Source organism: Lutjanus erythropterus, chromosome 6 (assembly GCF_056507025.1).
Source record: "Lutjanus erythropterus isolate fLutEry1 chromosome 6, fLutEry1.hap2, whole genome shotgun sequence".
Classification (NCBI taxonomy): domain Eukaryota; kingdom Metazoa; phylum Chordata; class Actinopteri; order Lutjaniformes; family Lutjanidae; genus Lutjanus; species Lutjanus erythropterus.
This window is the reverse complement of record NC_139322.1, coordinates 16,050,640-16,074,057: the sequence shown is the minus strand read 5'-3', so window position 1 is coordinate 16,074,057 and position 23,418 is coordinate 16,050,640. Positions and strand designations below refer to the sequence as shown.

The window sequence follows — 23,418 nt, the reverse complement described above, 5'->3', positions numbered from 1 at the left end:
ATTGATCTATTTGTGAGTGTGAATTCAGATGTGTGAGTGCAGAAGTGCCTGCCTGCCTGCGGTTGCAGCAAGACCTCCTCCCCTCCTTCACCCTCCTCCCTGTGTGCGCAGTTTTGCTGCAGCGAGGAGCCGAGCACAGCTGTCCGCTGCGACCAGCGGCAAACATCACTGACTGTCTGCCTACACCGCTAAATACCGACCGCAGGCCGCTGTTTCTGGACAGAAAACACAAGTGGGCAAGAAACCGAGCTGGTAAGGTTTTGTTGTAACCGTCTGTGCTACTTCCAGGTAGTCTAATTAACATCCCGGCGTTAACCTTTATTAGTAACAGCAGCTAATGTCTGTGGCTCGCGCACTGCTAGCTGTGTTAGCTCGCTTGCTAGTAGCATTTAGCTAGCAGGCTACATGTCCAGTGTGGTACCCGCTTTGTATTTAACACTAGTGTTAGCTGAGTGCACTGAAGCTGGATTTAAGCACACAATTCAGGTTTAAAAAAAGATTTCGTTGCTTGCGATATCATCTCGTTAGCCAGCTTGTTTCATTTTCGTAGCAGAGAGAGTGAAAAGAGGGTGCATAGCTACTTTTAACACTGGCTCTATTAAACAAACATTAGCTGCTTTCATTAGCATTCACCACTTAACGCTAAGCTACTCGGCGCTAATTAACGTTGAGTAGTTCAGTCACACTGTTACTGTATACCTGGGAAACTTACAAAATGTAACGCCGGGGTTTATGTTCATTCAGGTTTCACTTTAAGTTAAGTGGTGTTACGATTTATGTGGTGTATTTTGTAAATCGCCTCTGCTCCTGTTATCTTACTAATGTGCTGTAGACACGTGAAGTTCAAAGTTAATTTTTGACGTTGGAAGGAGCAGTTGTCAAAACAGTCTTTCTGCAGGTTTTGGTCACATCACATGGTCGTTATTAGCATATGGAGTCTGTCAGTGTTGTTATAGAAATGCAGATGTTCAGATTTCCTTGTTTTCTGAGCACCTCACAGCCATGTTGGCTTCACAGGGTCAAAGTTTTAATTCTATCTTTCGATGAACATGATGTAATATGATCTGAGAAGCTCCCAAACAGATACTAAATTGACCTTGCAACTTGTTTATTTAAAGGATCAGCTGATGCCTTGGCAATCAGCTTATCTTTCTGGGAACCACACCTAACTCACAATACTAAACACATTACACGATGAACATTAAGCTCATATACATAAAATGACATAAATATATATTAATACATTGAAGACCGTCATCACTATACAATGGCTGCATCAATTTATTATTCAACTAGCTGTCAGCTATTCATTGACATCTATTTTGATAATTGAGCACTTGGTTTAAGTAAATTTGCAAGAAAAGTCAAAATGTCTATATTTTTTGGTTTCTTTCTCCTCTATGACAGTAAATTGAATATCTTTGGGTTTTGGACAGTACAAAATATCTGAAGATAGCAACTTAGGTTTCAGCACCGATCAACATTTTCCACAATTTTCTGGTATTTTATTGATGAAAATCCAATTGATTAATCAAGAAAAATAATTGACAGATTGTCGGTATAAATTGCAGTAACTCATAAAATTTTCAAATATTTTATTGAATTTTTTTTTAAAGAGTTATACAGGTTATATGACACAAAAACAGAGAAATAGTTATACCTCCTACCATTCAGTCTGTTGTCTGCTGGCCAATAAATGCCTCTGTGTAATCTTGGATGAAGAATGATTTATTTTTCATTAGGGGGATAGTACAGTGTAGATTATTCCACTTTGTTATTGCTCTGTAAATGATCTGTTGTATAAGTTTCAACAACTTAGTCCTTGGGCTCAGTGCCACAATATAAACCTTACCAGTAAATCTGCTCTTGTGAATGTTTGTTAAACTGTTTGGTTGAAGGGAAATGTTAGCATTTTTGAGATAATAGTACATCTGAACAATGTGGTCAGACTTGAGGAAATCATTTGCTTCATGAGCAGTTGAAGTGCAGCTTTTCAGTGCTACTTCTGCAGGAGCCCAGAAATAGTCTGGTTGCTGTGCAGTGAGGTTTTTCAGTCAAAAAAAAGACTGCTGCTTTATCGGTGAGTCCACTGAAAAGTTCTCAAAGAAACATGTGTCCAGTCCACTCACGTTGCGTGACTGACTACAGTATAAAGTCAACACTTGAATACAATGTGTTCTTTTTAAAACGCAAAGCAAGCCTCTCCTTCAAGTAAACAAGCTCCCAGGTAGAACCTTACTCATGCAATCCAAAACACATACAGAGGTACTACATGATCTGACCAAGTCTACATGTTTGTGTCCCTCATATTTTGCATAACTGTGTTACAGCTCATGCTGATGTCACTGTTATTTTCACAGGTGAAATTGAAGTAAGCCAAACCCGTATCTGTTCCATCTCTATTTTGGTTCTGACCAAGTGGGTATTGTTCTACAAATGGATAATGGAGACTGGGGCCATAGGGTAAGAGATGGATAGAAATGAGACTAAAATAAAAGCAATGTTTGTTTCTGATAAAGAAATGTTGCCTTAAGTTCGATGTGTTGCCAGTGTAATTTACATCCAGCATCTAAAACTAATGCAGTATAATACAACATCCTTGCAGTAAATACTACCTTCATGAAGGTTAAAGGCTAATGTTGCATTTTTGGCATAACTACATGAGAGTTGTTGATACACCTTTTTGAACATCTGGAGGCTGTACTTTGTGATTCTATTAAATTGTATTGTGTTTACTGAGAGGTGTTTCTAGTATTTAGTGTTCCTCATTGGTATAAATGGGGTGGAAAAAAATATTAGGAACATCTCACTCTATAATGCAGTACAATGCAACAGCACCATTTACTTTAGCTAGGTGTGCCTAATTTCACAGTGTGTGGTATCACGTACAACTACAGGATGCTAACTTTTTCCCTAACAATGTTTAGATTGATTTTTTTTTCACTGTACACACAGCACCTTCCCTGTCACACATCACCACACACACTTATTCTGTCTCTGTCTCTTAACATTTCCCTTGCATTTAATGTAAAGCATTTGGTAATATCCATACATAATACAGTTCAGTATATATTTACTAACAAAGTAAATATATACGTAGGCAAAAAGTTACATCAAAGCACCAAATATTTTTAAAGCATGCCTCCATCCCCTTCTGGGGTCTACCATTACTTTAATTTTTGAAGTATCCTGTCCTGATTTTCCCTCCTGTAGGAGCTCTGATATCTCCTTTTGTTAATAAACTAATTAAATGGTTCCAGATTCCCTCATTAATAAAAAAAAAAAAAGAAAAGAAAATCAACGTATATGTTATGCTTTCTATTGACAGATTGCACACAGAATACTGATACATTGGGTCATATTCATGATGTAAGCACCAATTATATCATTTGTTTTGCCTGCAGCATATTTAGCAAATTAATAAATGCACATTCAAAGGGAATATTCACTGACAAAACAATCATAATTCTTGGTCATATTTTCCTCTAAAGATGAAAGTCCAGGAAGGAGGATGCTAATTTGCTTTATTTCACAAAAACATGTGATTGTCATGCTCTTTTTTTGTTTCTTTTTGGCCTAGATGACTACTCCTGTTACCTTGAACGTGGGAGGCCACCTGTACACCACCAGTTTATCCACCCTGCAGCGCTATCCAGACTCCATGCTGGGCGCCATGTTCCGGGGAGATTTCCCCACAACTCGCGATTCCCAAGGGAATTATTTCATCGATCGTGATGGAACACTTTTCCGGTACATTCTGAACTTCCTGCGGACGTCTGAGCTTACCCTCCCCGTGGACTTCACGGAGACAGACCTCCTCAGGAAGGAGGCAGACTTCTACCAGATCGAACCTCTGATCCAGTGCCTTAACGACCCCAAGCCGCTGTACCCGCCTGACATCTTCGAGCAGGTCGTGGAGCTTTCGAGCACTCGGAAACTGTCCAAATATTCAAATCCGGTTGCTGTGATCATCACACAGCTGACCATAACAACGAAAGTTCACGGCCTGCTGGAGGGCATTTCTAACAACTTCACCAAGTGGAACAAACACATGATGGACACCAGAGACTGCCAGGTGTCCTTCACCTTTGGACCATGTGACTACCATCAAGAGGTGTCCCTAAGGGTTCACCTCATGGACTACATAATGAAACAGGGCTTCACCATCCGCAACACGCGTGTGCATCACATGAGTGAGCGTGCAAACGAGAACACAGTGGAGCATCACTGGACTTTCTGCAGACCAGCTCACAAAGTCGAAGACTGAGTTACAGCACAGTTACAGTGTTGTGGGTGACATTACTGTTTGATTTGTCTTCATAACGCACAAATCATGATACAAATGAACATAATTGACCTCTGTTTCTGCAGTGTATCGCTAAGAGTGATTTTTTTTTTGCTCATTTTGATCAATGTGGCACAGTACATAAGTCCAGACAGATCGCATAAAAACGATGAAAACGTAAATTATTTGATTTATTCACCAGTTGGAGTGCAAGAGTCTTATCTTAGTTTAACACTTTTTTTGTGTGCTGACACTACATATTTGACATTTGTTGAAAAATGAATACTTCATGGTGGTTAAAGTCCACAAAACAAAAATAGCGTTCCTTATAAAGCAGAAAGACCCTAGAGCAATTATAATATGTATGTAGGGACTCTATATTATACCCAAATGTAGAGATGTTCCCATACCAATTTTTCATTCCCAATGCAATACCTGAACTTGCCGTATGGGCTGATAACGAGCACCAATCTGATGGCCATGTGCTTTAAAAAAAAAAAATCTAAGTTTCAATCCACTCTGTGAAGTCTGTTTTGTTTTCACCAAAACAGTACAGTCCGATCCATTTCACAATCTCAAGACAACTCAAAATCTATGTTCTGTGACTTACAGCGAATCCCCTCAAAATTATGTACCATTTAGGGCTGAACAATTGATCGAAAATCGGAATCGCAACATGGCTTACTGCAGTTTTCAAATTGCATGAGGTGCAGTGTTAGTGAATTGCAAAATCTGTGTCAGTATACCATTTTAAATACAATATTGTCAAGCTACAGACTGCAGACCGACTTATGGAAACATCTTTGTTTTGTACAGATCCCTGCAAAAGTCACACCACAATCAGTTTAATATATTTCTCAATGAAAAGTATCAGTATTGTTATTATTATCAGTCAGAATAATTACAAATAGATATTTTTCTCAAAGCCATTCAGCCCTAGTACTGTATACCCCAGGTACTCACAGTACTGCTGATCAGTAACTTAGTTAGGTTTACAATGTCCACCATCACTTTGCCAAGATACCAGCAACTCTTGGTGAAATGCTGACTGGGAAATAGTCCATTGGATTATTCCTCCTCTTGACACAGAACCCAAAGACCTTCTGCTTATGAGTTGCAGAGATAAAGCTGGTGTTTCTCTCCTCCACTGACCATAAGATTTGGCGTACAGGATGCTGCTGTGTAGTAGCAGGGTCCCACATGCCTAAATACCTTATAGTGGTATCAGATTGGTGCATAGACTTGTGTACTCACTAATGCTATCTTGTAGGGAGTATCAGTGACATTTTCCAATACTGCTATCAGAACAATCAATGAAAACAATGAAAATTATTTGATTAATTCAACAGTTTGAGTGCAAAAGTGTTATCTTAGGCTAACACTTTCTTATAAAAAAAAACCCAAACAAAACAAAAACGGCATTCTCTATAAAGCAGAAGACCCCAATGATTTTATTTATGGAAGGACACTATATTATACCCAAATGATGCTGAAAATCTGGGTACATTAAATATTTTATAAAAATGATTGTGATTTAATATGGTTCCAGTACCTGCATCTGTTTATTCCAAAGTCAGTATAAATAAAGTGATTGTAGACAGGTTTTAGACTTTTTGCCTACATACAGTATCAAATCTCAATCTTAACATAAATTAATGTAAATGTAGATTCACAATTTGAGGGGAAAAGACAGATTGTAAAAATGTTTGTACCCCGTACGTAAACTGTCCTGGTCATGTTTTGTACTAGAGACGCTGAACAAAAAACCTTTTTGGACCCCAAGTTGTCAGGAGGGCACCTTTTTGTTTAATAAAAATAATAATAATAATGATAATATAATAAATTATGATTATGTTTAGCCCAATTTCTTATTAGTGAGTTTACAGTAGATCTTAAAATTAGTCTCCTAGCTCTCTATTATCTCCTTGTATGGTACTATTAAGACCCTACTCGTTGTTGCATGTGTCTGAGTGTCTTGTGTATGTATATGTATTTGCTGTGTGCGCTTTGTAGTATTATGTCATACTGTTACACTTTAGAGCTCATATCAACAGTGATGTGTTTGGTCATTCCAGCCAAAATAAACCCATTTGTGTATTTGTCACTCCATTAAGTTTGCTTTATGGTTGAACTTTACACCTGAATGTGATGATATTTTGCCACTACAGCTCCTACTGTAAGTCAGCTGATGGTACATGTTACAAACTGTGTTATTATAATTCCACCATTAGTATTTGAGCAATAAATATTTTTGCAAAAATGCTTTCTGGCAGAGATGGAGGCCTTACGTATGCCGAGCTGCCAGTTGGACTTAATGCTTTTACCTTGTTGCAAAGCACAAATTAAAGATGGCAGCTAATGAGCCTCAATAGTGTTTTCCCTGTCAGAGACTAATTTGTCTGAGTAAATTGAATGTAAGGAACAGACTGTTTTAGTAGTTGCAGTTCTCATCATTCATTGACTGAAACCAAGTGATAAAGAAATTATGACCTATATTGTCAAACTCATCTGTTCTCTTATTTTGTATGCCAGTGCAAGCCTGTAGACTAATTTCCACCCAGTGACCTGTTTTGTAAATCATGTATTGAATCCCAATAGAAAAGGCACTAGAACAATAGAAACATGCTGAAACGTCCATAAATGAATCAATTTTACAAACCAGACCAAAAGCTTTCAAACAATACTGACAGTTGTGCTTAAATAATATAATAATAATGATACAACAACAACAACAACAACAACAACTACTACTACTACTAATAATAATAATGTATATCCATATAAGTAAAGAAGTTTAACTGCACTGTAATTACACAAAAAAGTTACTATATGTCTAAATATCAGACATTCAGTATTGCATCAATACTGAGCTAGTGGTTATTTATTCAAAAACTTTCAAGTCAGAAATGATGCACTAGTGTCTGATTTAAGCAGAAACTTGTTTCTTGTTACTTACATGCTGAAGGGCAGAACTTAAGCACAAAAGGGTTGAATGTTAAAGGGCTAGAACTAACAACAACAACAACAACAACAAAAACTAAAGATATATAAATGTAGGCATTAATTTATCAAATTTAATACATACACCTATTTATTTCCACAAACTTGTTTATTTCTGTACATTTAAAAAAAAATATACAGAAATAAACAAGTTTGTGGAAATAAATAGTGGGAAATGCAAAGGGAAAATAATACAGAAAAATAAATACATTTAAAAGTGAAGAAAATAGAAAGCATGGAAAGTAAATTAATAGGACAATTAATACAATGTTTAATCAAAGTAGAGGCATAAATTTGGCACATACAAATGTATTAATGCCTACATTATTTTTTGAATATGTTTGGTGCATTTAAATGCATATTCATTTATTGCAGTCATTTATTTATTCACTTTTGATTTTGGTAGTGTCGATCCTCCATGGATGAAAATCTCTGAAATGTAGTATTTTTTATATATATGTAAATAAATGTAGTATAATATATTGAGAAAACATTTTCTTAAAATGTTATTATTTCATTAATATGTACATAGAAAAAACACTATTACCTTGTGTGACATTAAAACCTTTTTTAACTGTTTAGTTTTGCATCAATTTTAATCTTCCAGGTTAATATTTAAGCGGTAACCAATATGAAAAGAATCATAATCATCACATAACTTCTCGCTCATACACCCGGATGTGACGAGTCCTCCCGGTTGCGTTCGTTTTAAGTACAAGCGTCGAGCTGTCATAGGTTCTTCTTTAGATTCCACTTAACTCCGCTCATTTTCTTGTTACCCGGTGACAAAACGAGCGCACCCTCCCAAGTCTAGCGCTGTCATAACGTTTGTAAAGGACATGTAGAAGGTCCATGCAGATATCCTTGAAACAACTCACCACCAGAGTTTCCTCACCATACTGCGCACTGTTTATCGCCACACGAGCCTTTCTGTCTCTGTGTTAGGCGGAATGATTTATCGGAGTAAAAACTTGAGGTATTTTCTGAGCCTCGTCCCGGGAAAACGTCGTCTCGGGACGTACAGGTTCCTTCCCGTCTTCTTCTGCATCGGAGGTGTCATGGAGTGGATCATGATCAACGTCAGGATAGGAAGAGAGACTTTTTGTAAGTGTTAAATGACTGATTGGGTTTCTTTTCAGTAGTAAAGCATTGGTTTAACTTGGTGTTTATATTAGCTGTTAGCTGACGTTAGCATGGTGGGGACTTCTGTTAGCATGTTAGCCCTGTAGCCTTCACATGCAGAGTGTCTGTTAGCAGCAGTTAAAAACTTAACTAAACAAACGTTGCTAAATGAGAGCATCTGATATGCATTTAGTAAATGCATATACCTACATCCCTTACCTAAATAAAACTAATACACTGTGAAAATACTCTGTTACCAGTAAAAGTCCTGCATTGAAAATGTGCCTCAAGTTTCTAAATAAAAAGTATTACCAGCAAAATGTACTGAAAATGTTAAAAGTACTCAATGCAGAGAAATGTTCTATATTACTGTTACATAGTACTATTATATATTAAATGATTAGATTGTTGTTACTCATGTGTTAATGTGAAAGCAAGATGTTACTGTTGTAGTTGGCTGAGGTCGAGCTCATTTTGAACTTTTCTGTGTAGGACTCCAACTGATGATTAATTTCTTCATGGATTAATCCGCTGATTATTTTCTCCATTAATCGATTATTTGTTTGGTGTGTAAAAAATCTTAGAATCTAGAATGCTGTCATTGACCAATCAGAGTGACAGTTCACCCCCAAATCAAAAATACATATTTTTCAAATTTTACAGATTTTTCTGGTGTTTATTGCAGAGTTTTGGAGATATCAGCCATAGAGATGTCTGTCTTCTCTCCAATATTATGTGACTAAATGGCACCAGTCCTGTGTTCCTCAAAACACCAAAAAATACATAAAAAAAAAAAAAAATCAAAACCAGTCTCTTTCCAAAAATCAGGACACAGTTACTCAAGATTTCACAGGACAGTTTCTTGTAGGAACTATTTTATTTATAGAAACATTCTACTTGTAGAAAGAAAGTAGCTCCTACATAAAACTGCTCACACCAAAACCAAAAAATAGATGATTAAATAGCAGGCCAGAGGAATTATGTGTACTTTTGATTTTGGGGTGAACTCTCCCTTTGACATGTTAAGCTTAGAAATATTACTAAGTACCTAAAACTGCTAGATACACATGGTGATGTAAAAGTATAATATTTCCCTTGAGATGTTTTGGAGTAGAAAGAATAGACTCAAGTAAATAGCAAGTGCTATAAAATATGTACTTAAGTACAGTACCTATTAAATGTACTTAGTTACATTGCACCACTCCCTGTCTGGCAAGCTGGTTCACTTAGTTTACTCATAGTATGTTTAACCCCCATGTTACAGTGGACTGCTGTTAGGACTAGGCTTATATACAGAGTTGGGATACAACATCCTTGTTTACCTTCCAAACATGTCCTCAAAATTTCCTATACTGCAGCCTCTTTCCTCTCCTCTGCTCCACTGTCATTAGGACGCATGGAAAAAATGAAAGAAAGACGGAAAAAACATTTTTAAGTAGACAGACTACAGTACAGGAAGTTAGATGGGCCAGACTGCTGGAGGACGCTCTGTATTTGCAGCTGGTAAAACAGAGAAATAAATAGCATTGTATATTTTGACTCAGTACCTCAGAACCGTCTGTGGTTTCCACACCACATGAACTGATATTACAAATCATCAATGGTAATTTATTTCATTGAACCTAAGTGCAGACTCTTAACACAAGCCAAAGAGCAGGGAAATGTACTATACAACATGATAATTAGGGAATTAGGGTTTTGTGTACTTAAATATGATATAAAAAATGAACATTTGAAGAGTCAGAACTGTTCTTTGTTTTTGATGCAATAGTGATGTCAGTTAGATTTGGTTCAAAATTATTATTATGAAGTAGATAATTATCTGTTATTGTGTCAGCTGGAAATAAATATACAATATATACAGTCCAAAATCTAAAGATATTCAAAGTGTCATAACACACACACACACACACACACACACACACACACACACACACACACACAAAAAAAAACAAAAAAAACAATCCTCGCATTTGAGAAGCTGGAACTTGAGAATGTTTGGTCTTTTTGCTTGACAAATGACTTAATTTATTTAATATATAATAATGTACAATTAATGAATGATCAGAACTGTTTGGAGCTGTTAGGACAGTGCTTGGGCAAATGTACTGTTGATATTCAGTATCTGTAGCTGCACCTGCAGAGAATACTGTAAATATGCCACTAGCTCATTCAAAAGACTTAAAACAACCCTAATGTGTTTCAACTCTCATTGAACCCATGTCCCTTCATTACAGATGTGCTCAAATGTGCCATTTCAGAAGAACTAAAAGGATTAAAATCCTCTTGTGTAAAAAAAAAATGTCCTGCATATTTTATCCTGTAGTATTCTGAGGCCATGTAGGGAAAAAAGATAAATGTTTTCCTCAACAGAGAACAGGTTTCAGCTTCAAAGTAGTTTCTGTATTTGGTGTAGTTGCAAACTCCAAATTTGCATATATTCTGCAGCGTTTTTCACAGAAGAAAATATTCCATTTCACATTAGGAAAAAAGTGGAAATTCAGTTTTTAAAAAATCATAACTGAAATCTCTCCAGACGTTTTGATTTGTCGTGGGAGGAAAAGCACAGGTGAAACAAATTTAACTGACGATGGCTCAGTTCCATGAAGCATCCCATTAAGTCATGCCAGTGAGCATCTTGGAACTAGCTCACATAAATGGAATGCAGTCATCATTAATGTTATTAATTACACCTGCGCTTTTCCAGCTGTGACAAGCCAAATTGTCTGCTGTGGAAAAACGTCTGTTATCCATGTTGGCTCACTGTCACGGCTTACTGGGACAGTTAAATAGAACAGAGCCAACATTAATGTTATTATTAATAACATCTGTGACACATCAAACTGTCTGCTGTGAAAAAGGTCTATTACTAATAAGACATGGGCGGCAACATCAACCTCACAATGTAGTCTCAGCACTCAGTACTCAAAAACCGTCTCATTTCAGTCCCTTAATTCTGTTTTTGTCTTTCCAGATGATGTCTACCGGAGAAAAAAATCTGAACGGGAGTACCAGGAGAAGATAGCAGATGGTTTGATCGTTCACAACGCGCCTGCGGCCAAGTGAACGATGGTCTGGTTTAATGCGGACTTCACATGTGTTGTCTGAGGACACATTCTTGGACTGTTCCTCCCTCACTTGTTTCCAACAGGCTGGAATGGACTTCATAGCATGTTATTGGGTCACAACAAGCTCATCACAGTAATGAATGTTATGAAGTCCAGAGTGAAAGACTGATGGAGAAAATCACTTCCAACATGCAGCTTTTATTGTTAATATAGTTTTCAGTTAAAGAGACATTAGCAGTAATAATATTACTGTTGTGAAGTCAAATGAAACAATGAAATAATCTCAACATTTGTCTTACATTGATTTGACAAAGAGTCTTTGTTGATGGGATATGTTAAAAACATTACTTAGCACCTGCCAAGACCAAACAGTCTCAGCCAAATTGTAACAAAAGAAAAAATACAAACGTTCTTCATATTTATAGACATCTTGGATGATTTTGCACAGATGTGTTTAATACTGGTAGATGGTATTTAATAAGAAACAAAAATGCCATATAGTGTATAATTTCTGTAACGAGGTCTTGAACTTTACTGTACATTTGAGAATATAAAATGTAACTTAAGAACTCTTACTTTGCGAATGTTTTTTTTAATTATCTGTGTATCTGCACCTTTCATTTTACATAGAATAGGGGTCTGCAACCTTTTCTCTGAAATCTTCCCCTGTTTTGATTTGTCATCCGTGGAGAGAATCAAGCCACTGATGAAATTTAAAGGAAAAGGCAGCAAAATATTCTAAGAAATATTCTATCCAATATTCTATTTTGTTTTATTCTGTGTGTAGACGACACATTTTACAATTAGAGATTTAAGAACTTCAGGCCAACAAGAGTGATAAATGAAAATGAAAATGTAAAAAAACATTTTCCATTTCCATATAATTTTCCATGAAAGCCACAGGGAGCCTCTGAGGAGGGGCAAAAGAGGCTCATGCAGCTCTGGAGCCGCAGGTTGCAGACCCCTTACATAGAACCAAATCCCAAATCTTTACCTCTGACAAAAGCGTGCTTTGGTTCTTTCAGTTGTACGATCCGATGGGGAGAGACTGCAGACAGATGAAGCTGTTGGGGTGCTCCGACAGCCTGAGAGGGTTTCCATCCAGTCTCACCTCGTACATGTTGGGTCGGATGTAGTAACTGGTGTTGCCTTTGCAGAACGTCTCATCTGTTATTGTTGAGATCCTGTTGTTCTGCAGAACAGACACAGGAGACCAGTCCAAGGACACTAAATTGGCCTGTCATGTAGCAGCTAGTACTGGCTCAGAAGACAGACAGAAATTTAATTGCTTCTACAGAGCTTCACTGATTAATTGCTGTGATTGCAGAGAATTGCAGATGAACTTACGTGCAGGTGCACAACGTGAAGAGACTCTGGGAGATGGGGCACTGCTGTCAGTTCATTGTTTCCAAGGTAAAGATATGCCAGTTTCGTGAGTTTCTGCAACAACAAGAGACCAATATTTTAAATTAGGCTCCTTGTTGTATCAAAAAAAGACATGCAAAGTATATAATGTCTGCAACGTTTGAAAGGTACAGTTCAAAGATGGATTTGTATGAGGTATTTATCAAGTGTATTACCTACATGTGGAGAAGCAGAGAGGAGTGCAAGCATGGAAGCTAAACAATATACTGATGTGGACAGGGTCAGCAGGAAAATATACTACTAATAAATACTATTTTTTTTTTAAGTGTGTGCTATATTTAGAATATTTTCTAAACTTAAGCTTGCTGTTAGACAGCTTTTTCTGATTGGTAACCACCGCTATATAAGCCACATATCACTCCCTCCAAACCAACCAGACTCCATTGGTAAAATCACTAATTTTACCTCACAGAACACTATAGTTGCTGGTCTATTGTTGCCTCGATCAGTTTGTTTATTTGTGTTATTGTGTTACTTTTGTAATTTAAAATACTGGCTCAGATTCATGAAACCCACACAATATCATAAAGAAACAAACTGATTGAGGCAACAGTAGATCAGCAACTCCAGTGTTCTGTGAGGTAAAATTACTGATTTTCCCAGTGGAGTCTGGCTGATTTGGAGAGAGTGATATTTGGCTTATATAACAGCAGTTGCCTGTCTGAAAGGGCTATCTGACTGCAAGGTAAAGTGGTGGAATATAGCATACACTTAAACTGATATTGATATATTTTTTTAAGTGGCTAAAATATGTTTTGCTGCTGACTCTGTCCACTGCAGTGCATTGTTAATCTTCTGTGCTGGTACTCCTCTCTGCTTCTCTAATAGGTAATACACTAACTATCAATTGTTTCACTTGCTGACTTACTTTAAAAGCAGTTGCCTTTACACCCGGGGTTCTAAGCCTGTTGAAATTGGCGTTGAATAATACTAGTTTGTTGGGCAGCATTGGAAGTCTAGTCAGTCTGTTTTCTGAAAGACGGAGCTCCTCAAGATTGGGAAGTTTTGAGAAAGCGCCATCCTCTATCTCAGCAATGAGATTCCCACTGAGGTCAATTCTTTTTAATGTAGCTGGTCAGAAAAACAAACAAAGGGAAGGAAAATGAAAGATCCAGTTTACTCAAGAGCAAGGTTATTATAGTTAACTTAGACTACACTAAAAATTAAAACTAGGTGTGAGAAAACACTTTAGTTAAAGCTACTACAAGGATCTTTGATACTGTGTCGATTCTGGCACCTGTGGACAAAAGCAGTAGTGTTTCCACAGCCATAACCACAAAATATAACGTCATAAGTAAAATCTCTCCTGCTTCCTTGTAGCTGGCCAAAATCCCACTCACTAACTTTGGCTGGGAAAATGTAAACACAGGCTTGTTGCAGGTTGTACACATAACTGTATAAAAATAGCCAGTCTTCTCATTGATCGATTACTTATTTAAGTCATATAGCGACATTAAAATTACATTGAGACCGTTTCATAACCAGTTAAAAACTCCTTGTAGTAGGTTTAACTGAAATAAAAAACAAAAACTAACTGAAACAATTGTGTACTTACAAAACTAACTAAAATAAATCTTGCACCTGACAAATATCCCCTTATTATAAAAAAACCCCCCTAAAACTAATATTGAAACTAGTAAAAGCTAAACTAAACATCCGTAAACAATAGAAACTAAACTGACATGAGCAAACCTACTTTAACTGAAACTAAAATTAATTGAAAACAAAAAACTAAAATTAAGTAAAAATAAGAACTTACAAAAAATACAAAAGTATAATAATACCATGATTATTTGACTATATTAGTAACTCTTATTTACCCATGTCTGCAAAGTCCCTGTTGCTTATTCTTGTGATTTTGTTGAAACGTGCGTAGAGATATGCTGTCTCTTTTGGCAGTGATGGGACGGTTGACATTTCAGGGGACACCTCCTCACAGTAAACAGAGCCGCTGAGACAAACACACAGCAGACATGTCGGCAGCTCTGAAAAGAACACAGTGTTGTTTTATCACCTTGTTTTCACATTTAAAAAAAAAACAAACATATTTGTCTTTTGGATAAGTCGACTAATTGTGGTCTCAGCGATGTGACTGTGCAGCCTAAAATGAACTACACAGAGTGGAGACGAGGACACTTGATCAGCCCCATTATTACATAATGTGGGCTTTAGCTACATTCACAAAAATGTGGAAGAATGCCTCAGCAAGAGTTGCATAATCAGCTTTGAAACAGTTGTTGAAAACTATCTATCTGTTAACAAACAAACCTTACCGTCGGCTTTCGGAGCCACTGCTGGGTCAGTGTCTTGGATCATATCATAGTCTGGAAAGTTTACAATGTCTCTCTGTAAAGAAGAAAAAAAATCTTTATAATAGCTTTTCCTCATAACTCAATACTGTTATGCAGTCGTCCACCCCCTCATTTACAGTATAAAAAAACAAAAATACTTTTACCTTAGGTTTTCTTACTTCCATGTATTCATCTTTGGCTGCAGAAGAAAGCATCCATGGGAGCATAACAGATGTGAAAATTAAAGTCCTTAATTGCATCATTGTGTCTGAGTTGGTGGTGAAAGAGGAGAGGAGAGTGCTGTCTGCTAGGCTGGGATCTGAGGTACATGTGAGCAGGAAAATTTTCCATCCAGTTTTTATTAAGCTGCCAGTATACTGCTGAGTGAGAAAAGGAAAAAACTTTAACTCAATACGTGCTGTGTTTATGTTGGTCAGGATCATTCTAAAGAATATATCGGTGTATTTTTAAGACAAGTGCCTGTTGATGATGAGCAGGACATAGTGAGCACAAGGTGATGATTAAATTAGTGGCTGTTAACATATCATTAACCAAACCAAAGGTTGTTTTTAAATTATACTTTCGGTGACAAAAGAATGTTGTTACTGGAAAAACAGAGTGGTCTGGGTTCCAGTAATTCATGGGGGAAAAAATGGAGAGATTTACTAAATAAATTGCCAAAGCAAGCGCAGAGCTGGACAGAGAACTATTTTGAAAATTTGCCTTTTTCAACATAATACCTAAATTCAAATACCAACTTAATAACAGCAATAACTGTCCTCTGTGTCTTTAGCAGAGGGCTGTTCCCCTGTTAGAAGTGACTAGTTCTGAAGGAGCAGCCATCTTTGAGGGTGATGAAATGTTTTTAATTTGTTTGTCTTAATCATTGATGAGTTCTGTTAGCTTACATAGAAAACATGTGCTGTGCTGCTTCCCCTCTCTGAATTATGATGATAATTTAAGCATTCAACCTGATGGAAAGTTACAACATGTCTTCAGCAGTTACTCAGTTTTCCTTTAGACGATGCAGATTTGTTTCTTAACCCTGAATCGAATACAGGTCCTTCTTTTCTCACAATATACAGGTATTGACAATGACTGTGAGATAATAATAATAATATATATTGTTAATTTTTTGGTAAGTAACCATGTAATAAGTGGGATAATGTAGAGTGAGCAGGTAATTAATGTGAAATAAACTGCTTCAGGATGATTCAAGACCCCTCCTCTTTGCATTGGGATCCTTACGTCTGTCTGGACATATTTTATCAACATGATAGTGTCCCAGCCGTGCAAGATGTGGTCATGAAACTTTACAGGTGTATAGCTGAGATTTAAATGAAGGCTGAGCTCAAAGATAGGGGTGGTCCAAGCCATGAATACTGAGTACTCATTTAATAATATAGTAATGACTACTGAGTACATAACCCATAGTGGTTGGTGTGAAAATAGTCTCTATTGTTTTTATTTTACACATAGAGACCAGGAATATGCATGCATATGTGTACAACAGGACCTATACAAATGCATAAATGTACGGAGTTTTATCGAAGCAAGGGGGCTGCCACATAATGGTAGTGAGGCGCCGTGTGCGGTTAGGGTTTCTGTATTTTGTTGGACTTAAACCAGCCACTCTCTGGTTTACATAACAAGGCCCTATTAACTGACCTACTGACGCCCCCACTGGAGTATCATGTTCAAGCCCCTGATCTGACAAACATCTGAACTGCTGAGGTGTCCTTGAGCAAAACACTGAAGCCCTGCTACATTCAGAGGTACTGCTCTGCCTCTGACCTTGACCTCTGACCTTGCTGTGCAGGATGGAAAGCACAGGGAACTCTCTTACACATGTAAGCATCACACTTACTGATGTAATGTATTCATATGATGACCATAATGAGTCTGTTCCCAGCCACAGTTGTTTTATATAGTTACGTAACATGTTTAAATGGTGCAGCCAGCTCTAATGTTAAAGCAGAAATGCCAGAAGGTGGTTGTCCACGACTGATGTGCCCAGTCTTTTAAAGACGTCTGGATAATGTTAATTTTGTCTGAGTAACTAAAACAGGAAGCCACAGCCGACATGAATCAACGGGGATGTTAACATGCATTAATTCCTTCAATCAAGTTTGATTTTTTTTTTTTTTTTTTTAATTCTCATGTAACGTGAACCATCTCAAACCGGCCTATTGTCAAAGTGGTGGTCTGCTCCGTTACAATCCGTCAAATTATTAAAATGTGATATAAGCGAACATGCTAAGTGTGTTTTTGAGAAACCTAATTTGAAATTTGGTCGTATTAATTATCTTATTTAGCGTATGTGCAGTGGTCGCATTACGTAAGGCAGATGTGTGGTGGAAAAAGAGGAAACACAAGTGCCAGTGTAGCGGAAGTGGTACTGCCCTGAACGCTGAGCGAGACGGAGGACGGAGGCTGAATCGTCCAGAGAGAGAGAGAAAAAAAGCAGGATTAAAAGTCGCCAATATTGTAAGTGTAATAACCTCACATTAATAAATAACGCACTATAACACTAGATTTTCATTCGTTGCTCAATGTTAGAATGGCTGTTTCATCGTGTCCGGTTGAATCCTGTTGAAGCCATCTAGCTAACGGACCAGGCTAGCTGGGTTTGTGAAAGGCTAGGCGTTTAGCTCGCTGGCTAGCAGCTGATGCTAGATAACGGGACTGCTAGCTAATGCTAGCCTGCGAGCTAACCGACGCTCGGATTCCATGACACTTTGTTCTGACAGGCTCGTCAGCCTGGGCGGGCCGTGCTGTGGTACAGCTGTTGAAAATGAATTAAACGCGAAAGTAATACCTTGCAGTACAAGATTTTGTTTTCTGTTGATTCTAAAGATGACAAATCTTGATTGCCACCATCTTTACCGTGTTTTTTAAACGAAAGCCAGTCGTTGCTTTTGCTGGCCTAGCTAACGAGCGTACCGTTAGATAGCGGTAACGGTGCATTAGACGACGGAAGCTAGCTAAGTGTCGGTTTCTAGAAGGGAACCCTTCATTTGTGGAACTCTCGCGAGATTTGTTTGCGATGTTTCTTAATTTTGCAACATATACTGGCTGATTGTTTCTTTTAATGCCTTTACGCTGTGTATAAAATTTATGCAGGGTTGTGTATAGAAAAAAAAAAATGAATATGGTTAGGTAAAGATCAGGGGTTGGGTGAATATTAACACTCTCGCGAGACATGCCGCGGGCCTGGGGTTCCACTCGTACACACGACCCAAGCTAACTGTTAGCCACTTCACTCGCTTTGCGATATCATGAATACGACAGATTAGCAGCAGTGCTATTATCAAATCGAGTTAGGTCGTCAGCGTAAATAGGAACAAAACAAATGAAGAATCTAATGTGGTCGCAGTAAACAAGCTAATGTTGATATTAGCTAGCGAAATGTATCATCGCGCTAGCGTTGATCGCAACATAAGGGGAGGGCATTAATGCCTGACCCGGGAAGGCTTCGGCTGGTGTAGCAAGTGTCGGTGAAATCAACGTTGAACGTGCCAGTAAATCCCCTGTGCTTGTTAAAATTTACATTGTGGCAGTTTCTAAGTCGAAGTGGATTCAGTCCAGTTCAGTCAAAATTTGTCTAAGAGCGATAAGGACGAGACAGGATGGGATCAGCTAGCTAGCAGCTAACCTTAGCCTGTGATGTGTATGGTTGACCCACTTGCCAAGGGGCCCAGTTCGCAATGCTTATTGCACTTTGAATCTACTGGCTTCCTTACTTAAAATACCTGATCTGTCAAAGTGATATAAATTCAGTTGAGAGCACTTAGTTATGTCTGCTGAATAAACAATGTAATGACTATTATGAAATTTGTTGTTTTTTTCCCTCAATTATCTACACATATCCACCCCTAATATTGTGTTTTCTTTGCCTCAGTCTAGAAAATGGATAAGAACGACCTGGTACAGAAGGCCAAGCTTGCTGAGCAGGCTGAGCGCTATGATGACATGGCCGCAGCCATGAAGTCTGTGACGGAGCAAGGTGTGGAGCTGTCAAATGAGGAGCGCAACCTTCTCTCTGTTGCCTACAAGAATGTGGTAGGAGCACGCCGCTCATCCTGGCGCGTCATCTCCAGCATCGAGCAGAAGACTGAGGGCAATGACAAAAAACAGCAGATGGCACGTGAATACCGGGAGAAGATTGAATTTGAGCTGCAGGAAATCTGCCATGATGTGCTCGTAAGGGTTTCTGATTTCTTTGGTGTTTAAAAACTGTGAATTCATGCACTTGTGAAGACAGTGCTTGTTTGTGATTTTGCCTGATTATGACAAAATTGAGAAACTCAACTTTTGTTTTCAGGGGCTACTGGACAACTTTCTCATTACCAACGCAAGTTCTGCTGAAAGCAAGGTGTTCTATCTGAAAATGAAGGGCGATTATTATAGATACCTGTCTGAGGTTGCATCTGGGGATGCTAAGAAGGGTAAGTAAAGACACAATTTGTGCCTAAACATGATGTGCCAAAACTGCATTTATTAATATTTTTATAATATCAGTGGATTTAAGAGGTATGTGTATATGAAAGGGATCTGTTGAAGTGGTAAGCCCACAGAGCATCACCCAACTCTGTAGTTTCCCTCAGAATGTGTGTAGCTTATTTCATTTTTTTTTTTTGTTTATGTATACATAGAAAATTAAAAACACAGAATGTAACAGTTAAAAGGGAATGTGAGGGAGACTTGCCTCAAACACTCCAGGGGCTTGCAAAGTGGCATTTGTCAAGCAGCATTTTACATGTAATAATCAACGTAATTTACTAAATTTGTACGTAGCGATCACTGTATTTAAACATAGTAAACACCTGAGACACATCCCACAAACAAATAAAATTTTGTTTTTTATGGATTACAAATTATTTGTTTTGATTTACTTTCATCAGTGTTGTTTCTAGCAACAGCAAGCAGCTGTTTTTTTTTTTTTTTTTTTTTTTTCTTAAAGCAACAAACAAACAAAAAACCAACACAACCCCCTCTGATATACATATGGCAGACCACCTGCCCTTTACCAAATGGCAGATAAACAAAGTTGGCCCTTAGCTGGTGAAGACAGTGGAGCACAACTCCTAAAAGAGCAAGATATTTCCCTCAGGGCTTAGTGGAGGCTAAAACAGAGCTAGAACAAGAGTGAATGTTGGACTGACACAAACACAACTCTAGATTAATGCTAGTGTTCCTGTCTACTCAGTATTTAATGGACAACTGTTTGACAATACATCTGCTAATTTCAAATATAAGACAACCATACAGTATTTCATTGTTGTTTTGCTTGTTCCACTGATCCCAAATGGCCAAATAAATTAATCAAGGCTGCTTTAAAATGTATTTTACATTGTGATAGTAACATTTTTGTTAATCTTTTTCTCCCTAAAGATACAGTGGAAAACTCCCAGCAGGCGTACCAGCAAGCTTTTGACATAAGCAAGGGGGAGATGCAGCCAACACACCCAATCCGGCTTGGCCTGGCTCTCAACTTCTCAGTCTTCTACTATGAAATCCTCAACAACCCGGACAAGGCCTGCACCCTGGCTAAGACGGTACAAACTGAAGCCTAAAGACATAGTTTTGAAATCCTTTTACAGCTAAACTGTATGTTTAAAGATTTGGAAACTGCAAATGTTACAACTGCCAGAAAGCCTGAGCAAATTTAAGCATACTACAACCAGTGTCTAACTGGTAGATAGTGTCAATGTAATGCTGATGCCTCTGTATGACCTACATAAATAAGACCATCAGCATGAAGATTGGCTATTTCTAAACAGTTGTTCTTAATAGCTGCCATTGTTCTTGAAATCAGATGAAATGATTTACAGAATGCAGACTGGAAGAGTCTATGTTTACATCTAGTCAGTTAAAAAGAAGCGGGAGGAGATTTTTCTTCAGATTATTTGAATTTTTATATTAAACTCAATGCTTTTGTCAACAACGGCCTCGAAAATCAACACAACATGAAAGTTCCTTTTATTTGTTTTTCGTTGCTGACTAGAAAAAAAAAAACGATTTCGCTTAGTCATTGCCTGACAGTGTTTCAAGGATGTTGCTGGATGATTCAAGTTAAAATAACAAGTGTAATCTTTGTATTCCAGGCATTTGATGAAGCCATCGCTGAACTTGACACTTTGAACGAGGATTCTTACAAAGACAGCACCCTGATCATGCAACTACTAAGGGACAACCTGACTGTGAGTTTTAAGCCACATGCTGTTTTTGCTTTTGATCAATCCTGATGTATTATTCACAACCGATCATTAACGTTTTATTTTTTGTCCCTCCTCCCAGCTGTGGACATCAGAAAACCAGGCAGATGAGGGAGAGACCGGAGACGGGGAAAACTAATGGAATTGCACTGTTAATCCACCTACACTCTTATCTTAAACACAGACAGCTTATATACATCCCCCTCCACTCCATCAGCTCCTCCCACTTCTGTATGACAAGCAGCCTGAATTGCTCCTGACCAACTAGTTTACCCCTCTCAGTTCACTGTGAGGTGACAGGGTAATTTTCAGTTAGCAGATTCAGTCACTTTGTGGAAACATGTTGTATTGATTAGTGAGTCCATGTTGCTGTTGTTTTTGTCGGCTTTGTGTGTGTGTGTATGTCTGTGTAGTGAATGAGCAAGTGTGAAAGGAAGTGAAAGATTGTGTGTGTATGGTTTTGGGGGGGGGAGGGGGGTGTTGTGAATTCTAATCGTCCTTCCAAATCCCTTTGTCCCAGCTAGTTTGTTGTGCATTTTTCATCCCTTTTATTTTTTTTTTTTTTGTTACTTTCTTATTTGTGATTCCTCATGATATTTACAGGTTTTATTGTATGGTAATTTAACTGGCAGTTTGATTTCCACCAAACACTGTGATGGTAGGCGTTCCATGTTGCTTCACAACCCCAAAACATTTTTTTTTTCTTTGTGTTCGAATTTCCAGACACACACACGTACAATCCTGTATTCAACTAACTGCAATTCTGCTGTGGGCTCATACAGAAAGGAGGCAGGCTGTATTGTGACACTGACATCTTGGTGTAATGCTCCTTGATCATGTTCACAAATTTTCACAGTTTCAAAAGTTTTAAGGGACCCCCTTAAATTGTCATGTTAGATTTGTTCAGACATTCCACATTATTAGGCTTTTGGAAAGGCAGTGCTCCTTTTTATTTGTATTTTTTAATTAAGTATGGATTGTCATTGTAGTTTTACTCACTGTTCAGGTGCTGCTTGATCTCAGTACAATGGAAATTGTATGTGCGTAAATGTGGTTCCATGTATTTTGCAAGATTTGACTATCATCTGTATGTAAAACCTAAAGTAACCTTTTATTGATGTTAATTGAAAAATGTCTTACCACACTGTATCAACCCTGCTTGCAAAATATTCCTCTTAAAGCGGTTGTTTTCTCCCTAAAGAAAAAAAAAAAGAAAAAAAAATCTGTGCCTGGCTTTCTCTTGCAGCCTCTATTTTCATTAAGGTGGCAGCATCTGCTTTGTTGTTTTTAGGTATTTTAAAGAAAACGAGTTAGCCCAGACAAATAGCTAAACTTACATAGCTAAATCTTGACCTCAGTTTTTACCCATCTCTTTGCTGGTGTGAATGATCGCCTAAAAAAAAAAATCAGGTCTATTTTGAAGGTGCAATTTGGAGAAGCCCATTCCCATCACTTTGGAAAGAAGCTCAGTGTCACAATACCATGTATCACCACTACATTCCACATATTGTAGTTGAAGACACCATTCCACATTATAGCTGACAGTCTGTTTATTCTGACAATGCTCCAATGAATTGAAATAATCTTATGTTGAAGAAAAAAAAAATACCATGTCAGTTTATTATTATGCTTGATGAAAATGCAGTTAGTGAATGTGGAACGAAGCCTGTCTGTATATCAGGTATCTACTTGCTTTGTTTTTACTGACAAGTCTTATGGCTAAAAATTTGCTTCTGTAACAGTCTATTACCCAGTGCACACACGTGGTTGTGAAAATTTAGAATAGCTCTAAAAAGCAATGATGAAATGGAGATAAACAATGGTTGGTGTAATTCTAGCTTTGTGTTTATGTATCTTAAAACCATTCTAGTTTCACTATACATGTAAGAAATAGGAAAGTGTCAAAGACCATTCAGTGAAATAAAGTTTCGTTTAAGATAACAGGCAAATTACGTCTTCATTTTTGTTCACAACGAATATGTTTAATAATATGGTTAATTCTTGTAAGG

At 37.7% G+C, this 23,418-nt stretch overlaps 4 protein-coding genes across 6 annotated transcripts; 3 read left to right on the top strand and 1 right to left on the bottom strand.

Moving 5' to 3' along the window:
* Window positions 1-13: 13 nt before the first annotated feature.
* kctd6b (potassium channel tetramerization domain containing 6b) lies at window positions 14-6,394 on the top strand. Of its 3 annotated transcripts, XM_084720862.1 has the most exons (4): window positions 14-145; window positions 1,743-1,756; window positions 2,373-2,463; window positions 3,581-6,394. In XM_084720862.1, exons 1-4 carry the CDS (start codon window positions 29-31, stop codon window positions 4,265-4,267), a joined length of 909 nt encoding a protein of 302 aa, XP_084576988.1. In that variant the 5' UTR covers window positions 14-28; the 3' UTR covers window positions 4,268-6,394. The 3 variants fall into 3 exon arrangements, with proteins under 3 accessions (XP_084576988.1, XP_084576986.1, XP_084576987.1); XM_084720860.1 differs by lacking the exon at window positions 1,743-1,756 and having other exon boundaries at window positions 116-252; window positions 2,361-2,463; XM_084720861.1 differs by lacking the exons at window positions 1,743-1,756; window positions 2,373-2,463 and having other exon boundaries at window positions 119-252.
* Window positions 6,395-8,084: 1,690 nt separating this feature from the next.
* uqcc5 (ubiquinol-cytochrome c reductase complex assembly factor 5) lies at window positions 8,085-12,050 on the top strand. Its single transcript, XM_084720858.1, has 2 exons — window positions 8,085-8,389; window positions 11,382-12,050. Exons 1-2 carry the CDS (start codon window positions 8,236-8,238, stop codon window positions 11,471-11,473), a joined length of 246 nt encoding a protein of 81 aa, XP_084576984.1. The 5' UTR covers window positions 8,085-8,235; the 3' UTR covers window positions 11,474-12,050.
* Window positions 12,051-12,245: 195 nt separating this feature from the next.
* Window positions 12,246-15,569, bottom strand: ognb (osteoglycin, paralog b). The gene is made up of 6 exons (XM_084720857.1): window positions 15,356-15,569; window positions 15,174-15,246; window positions 14,721-14,885; window positions 13,769-13,971; window positions 12,823-12,915; window positions 12,246-12,667 (listed from the first exon to the last, which is right to left on the bottom strand). Exons 1-6 carry the CDS (start codon window positions 15,452-15,454, stop codon window positions 12,497-12,499), a joined length of 804 nt encoding a protein of 267 aa, XP_084576983.1. The 5' UTR covers window positions 15,455-15,569; the 3' UTR covers window positions 12,246-12,496.
* Window positions 15,570-17,526: 1,957 nt separating this feature from the next.
* LOC146325075 (14-3-3 protein beta/alpha-1-like) lies at window positions 17,527-23,350 on the top strand. Its single transcript, XM_084720856.1, has 6 exons — window positions 17,527-17,678; window positions 19,093-19,394; window positions 19,516-19,639; window positions 20,586-20,749; window positions 21,299-21,394; window positions 21,492-23,350. Exons 2-6 carry the CDS (start codon window positions 19,101-19,103, stop codon window positions 21,546-21,548), a joined length of 735 nt encoding a protein of 244 aa, XP_084576982.1. The 5' UTR covers window positions 17,527-17,678; window positions 19,093-19,100; the 3' UTR covers window positions 21,549-23,350.
* Window positions 23,351-23,418: the final 68 nt, after the last annotated feature.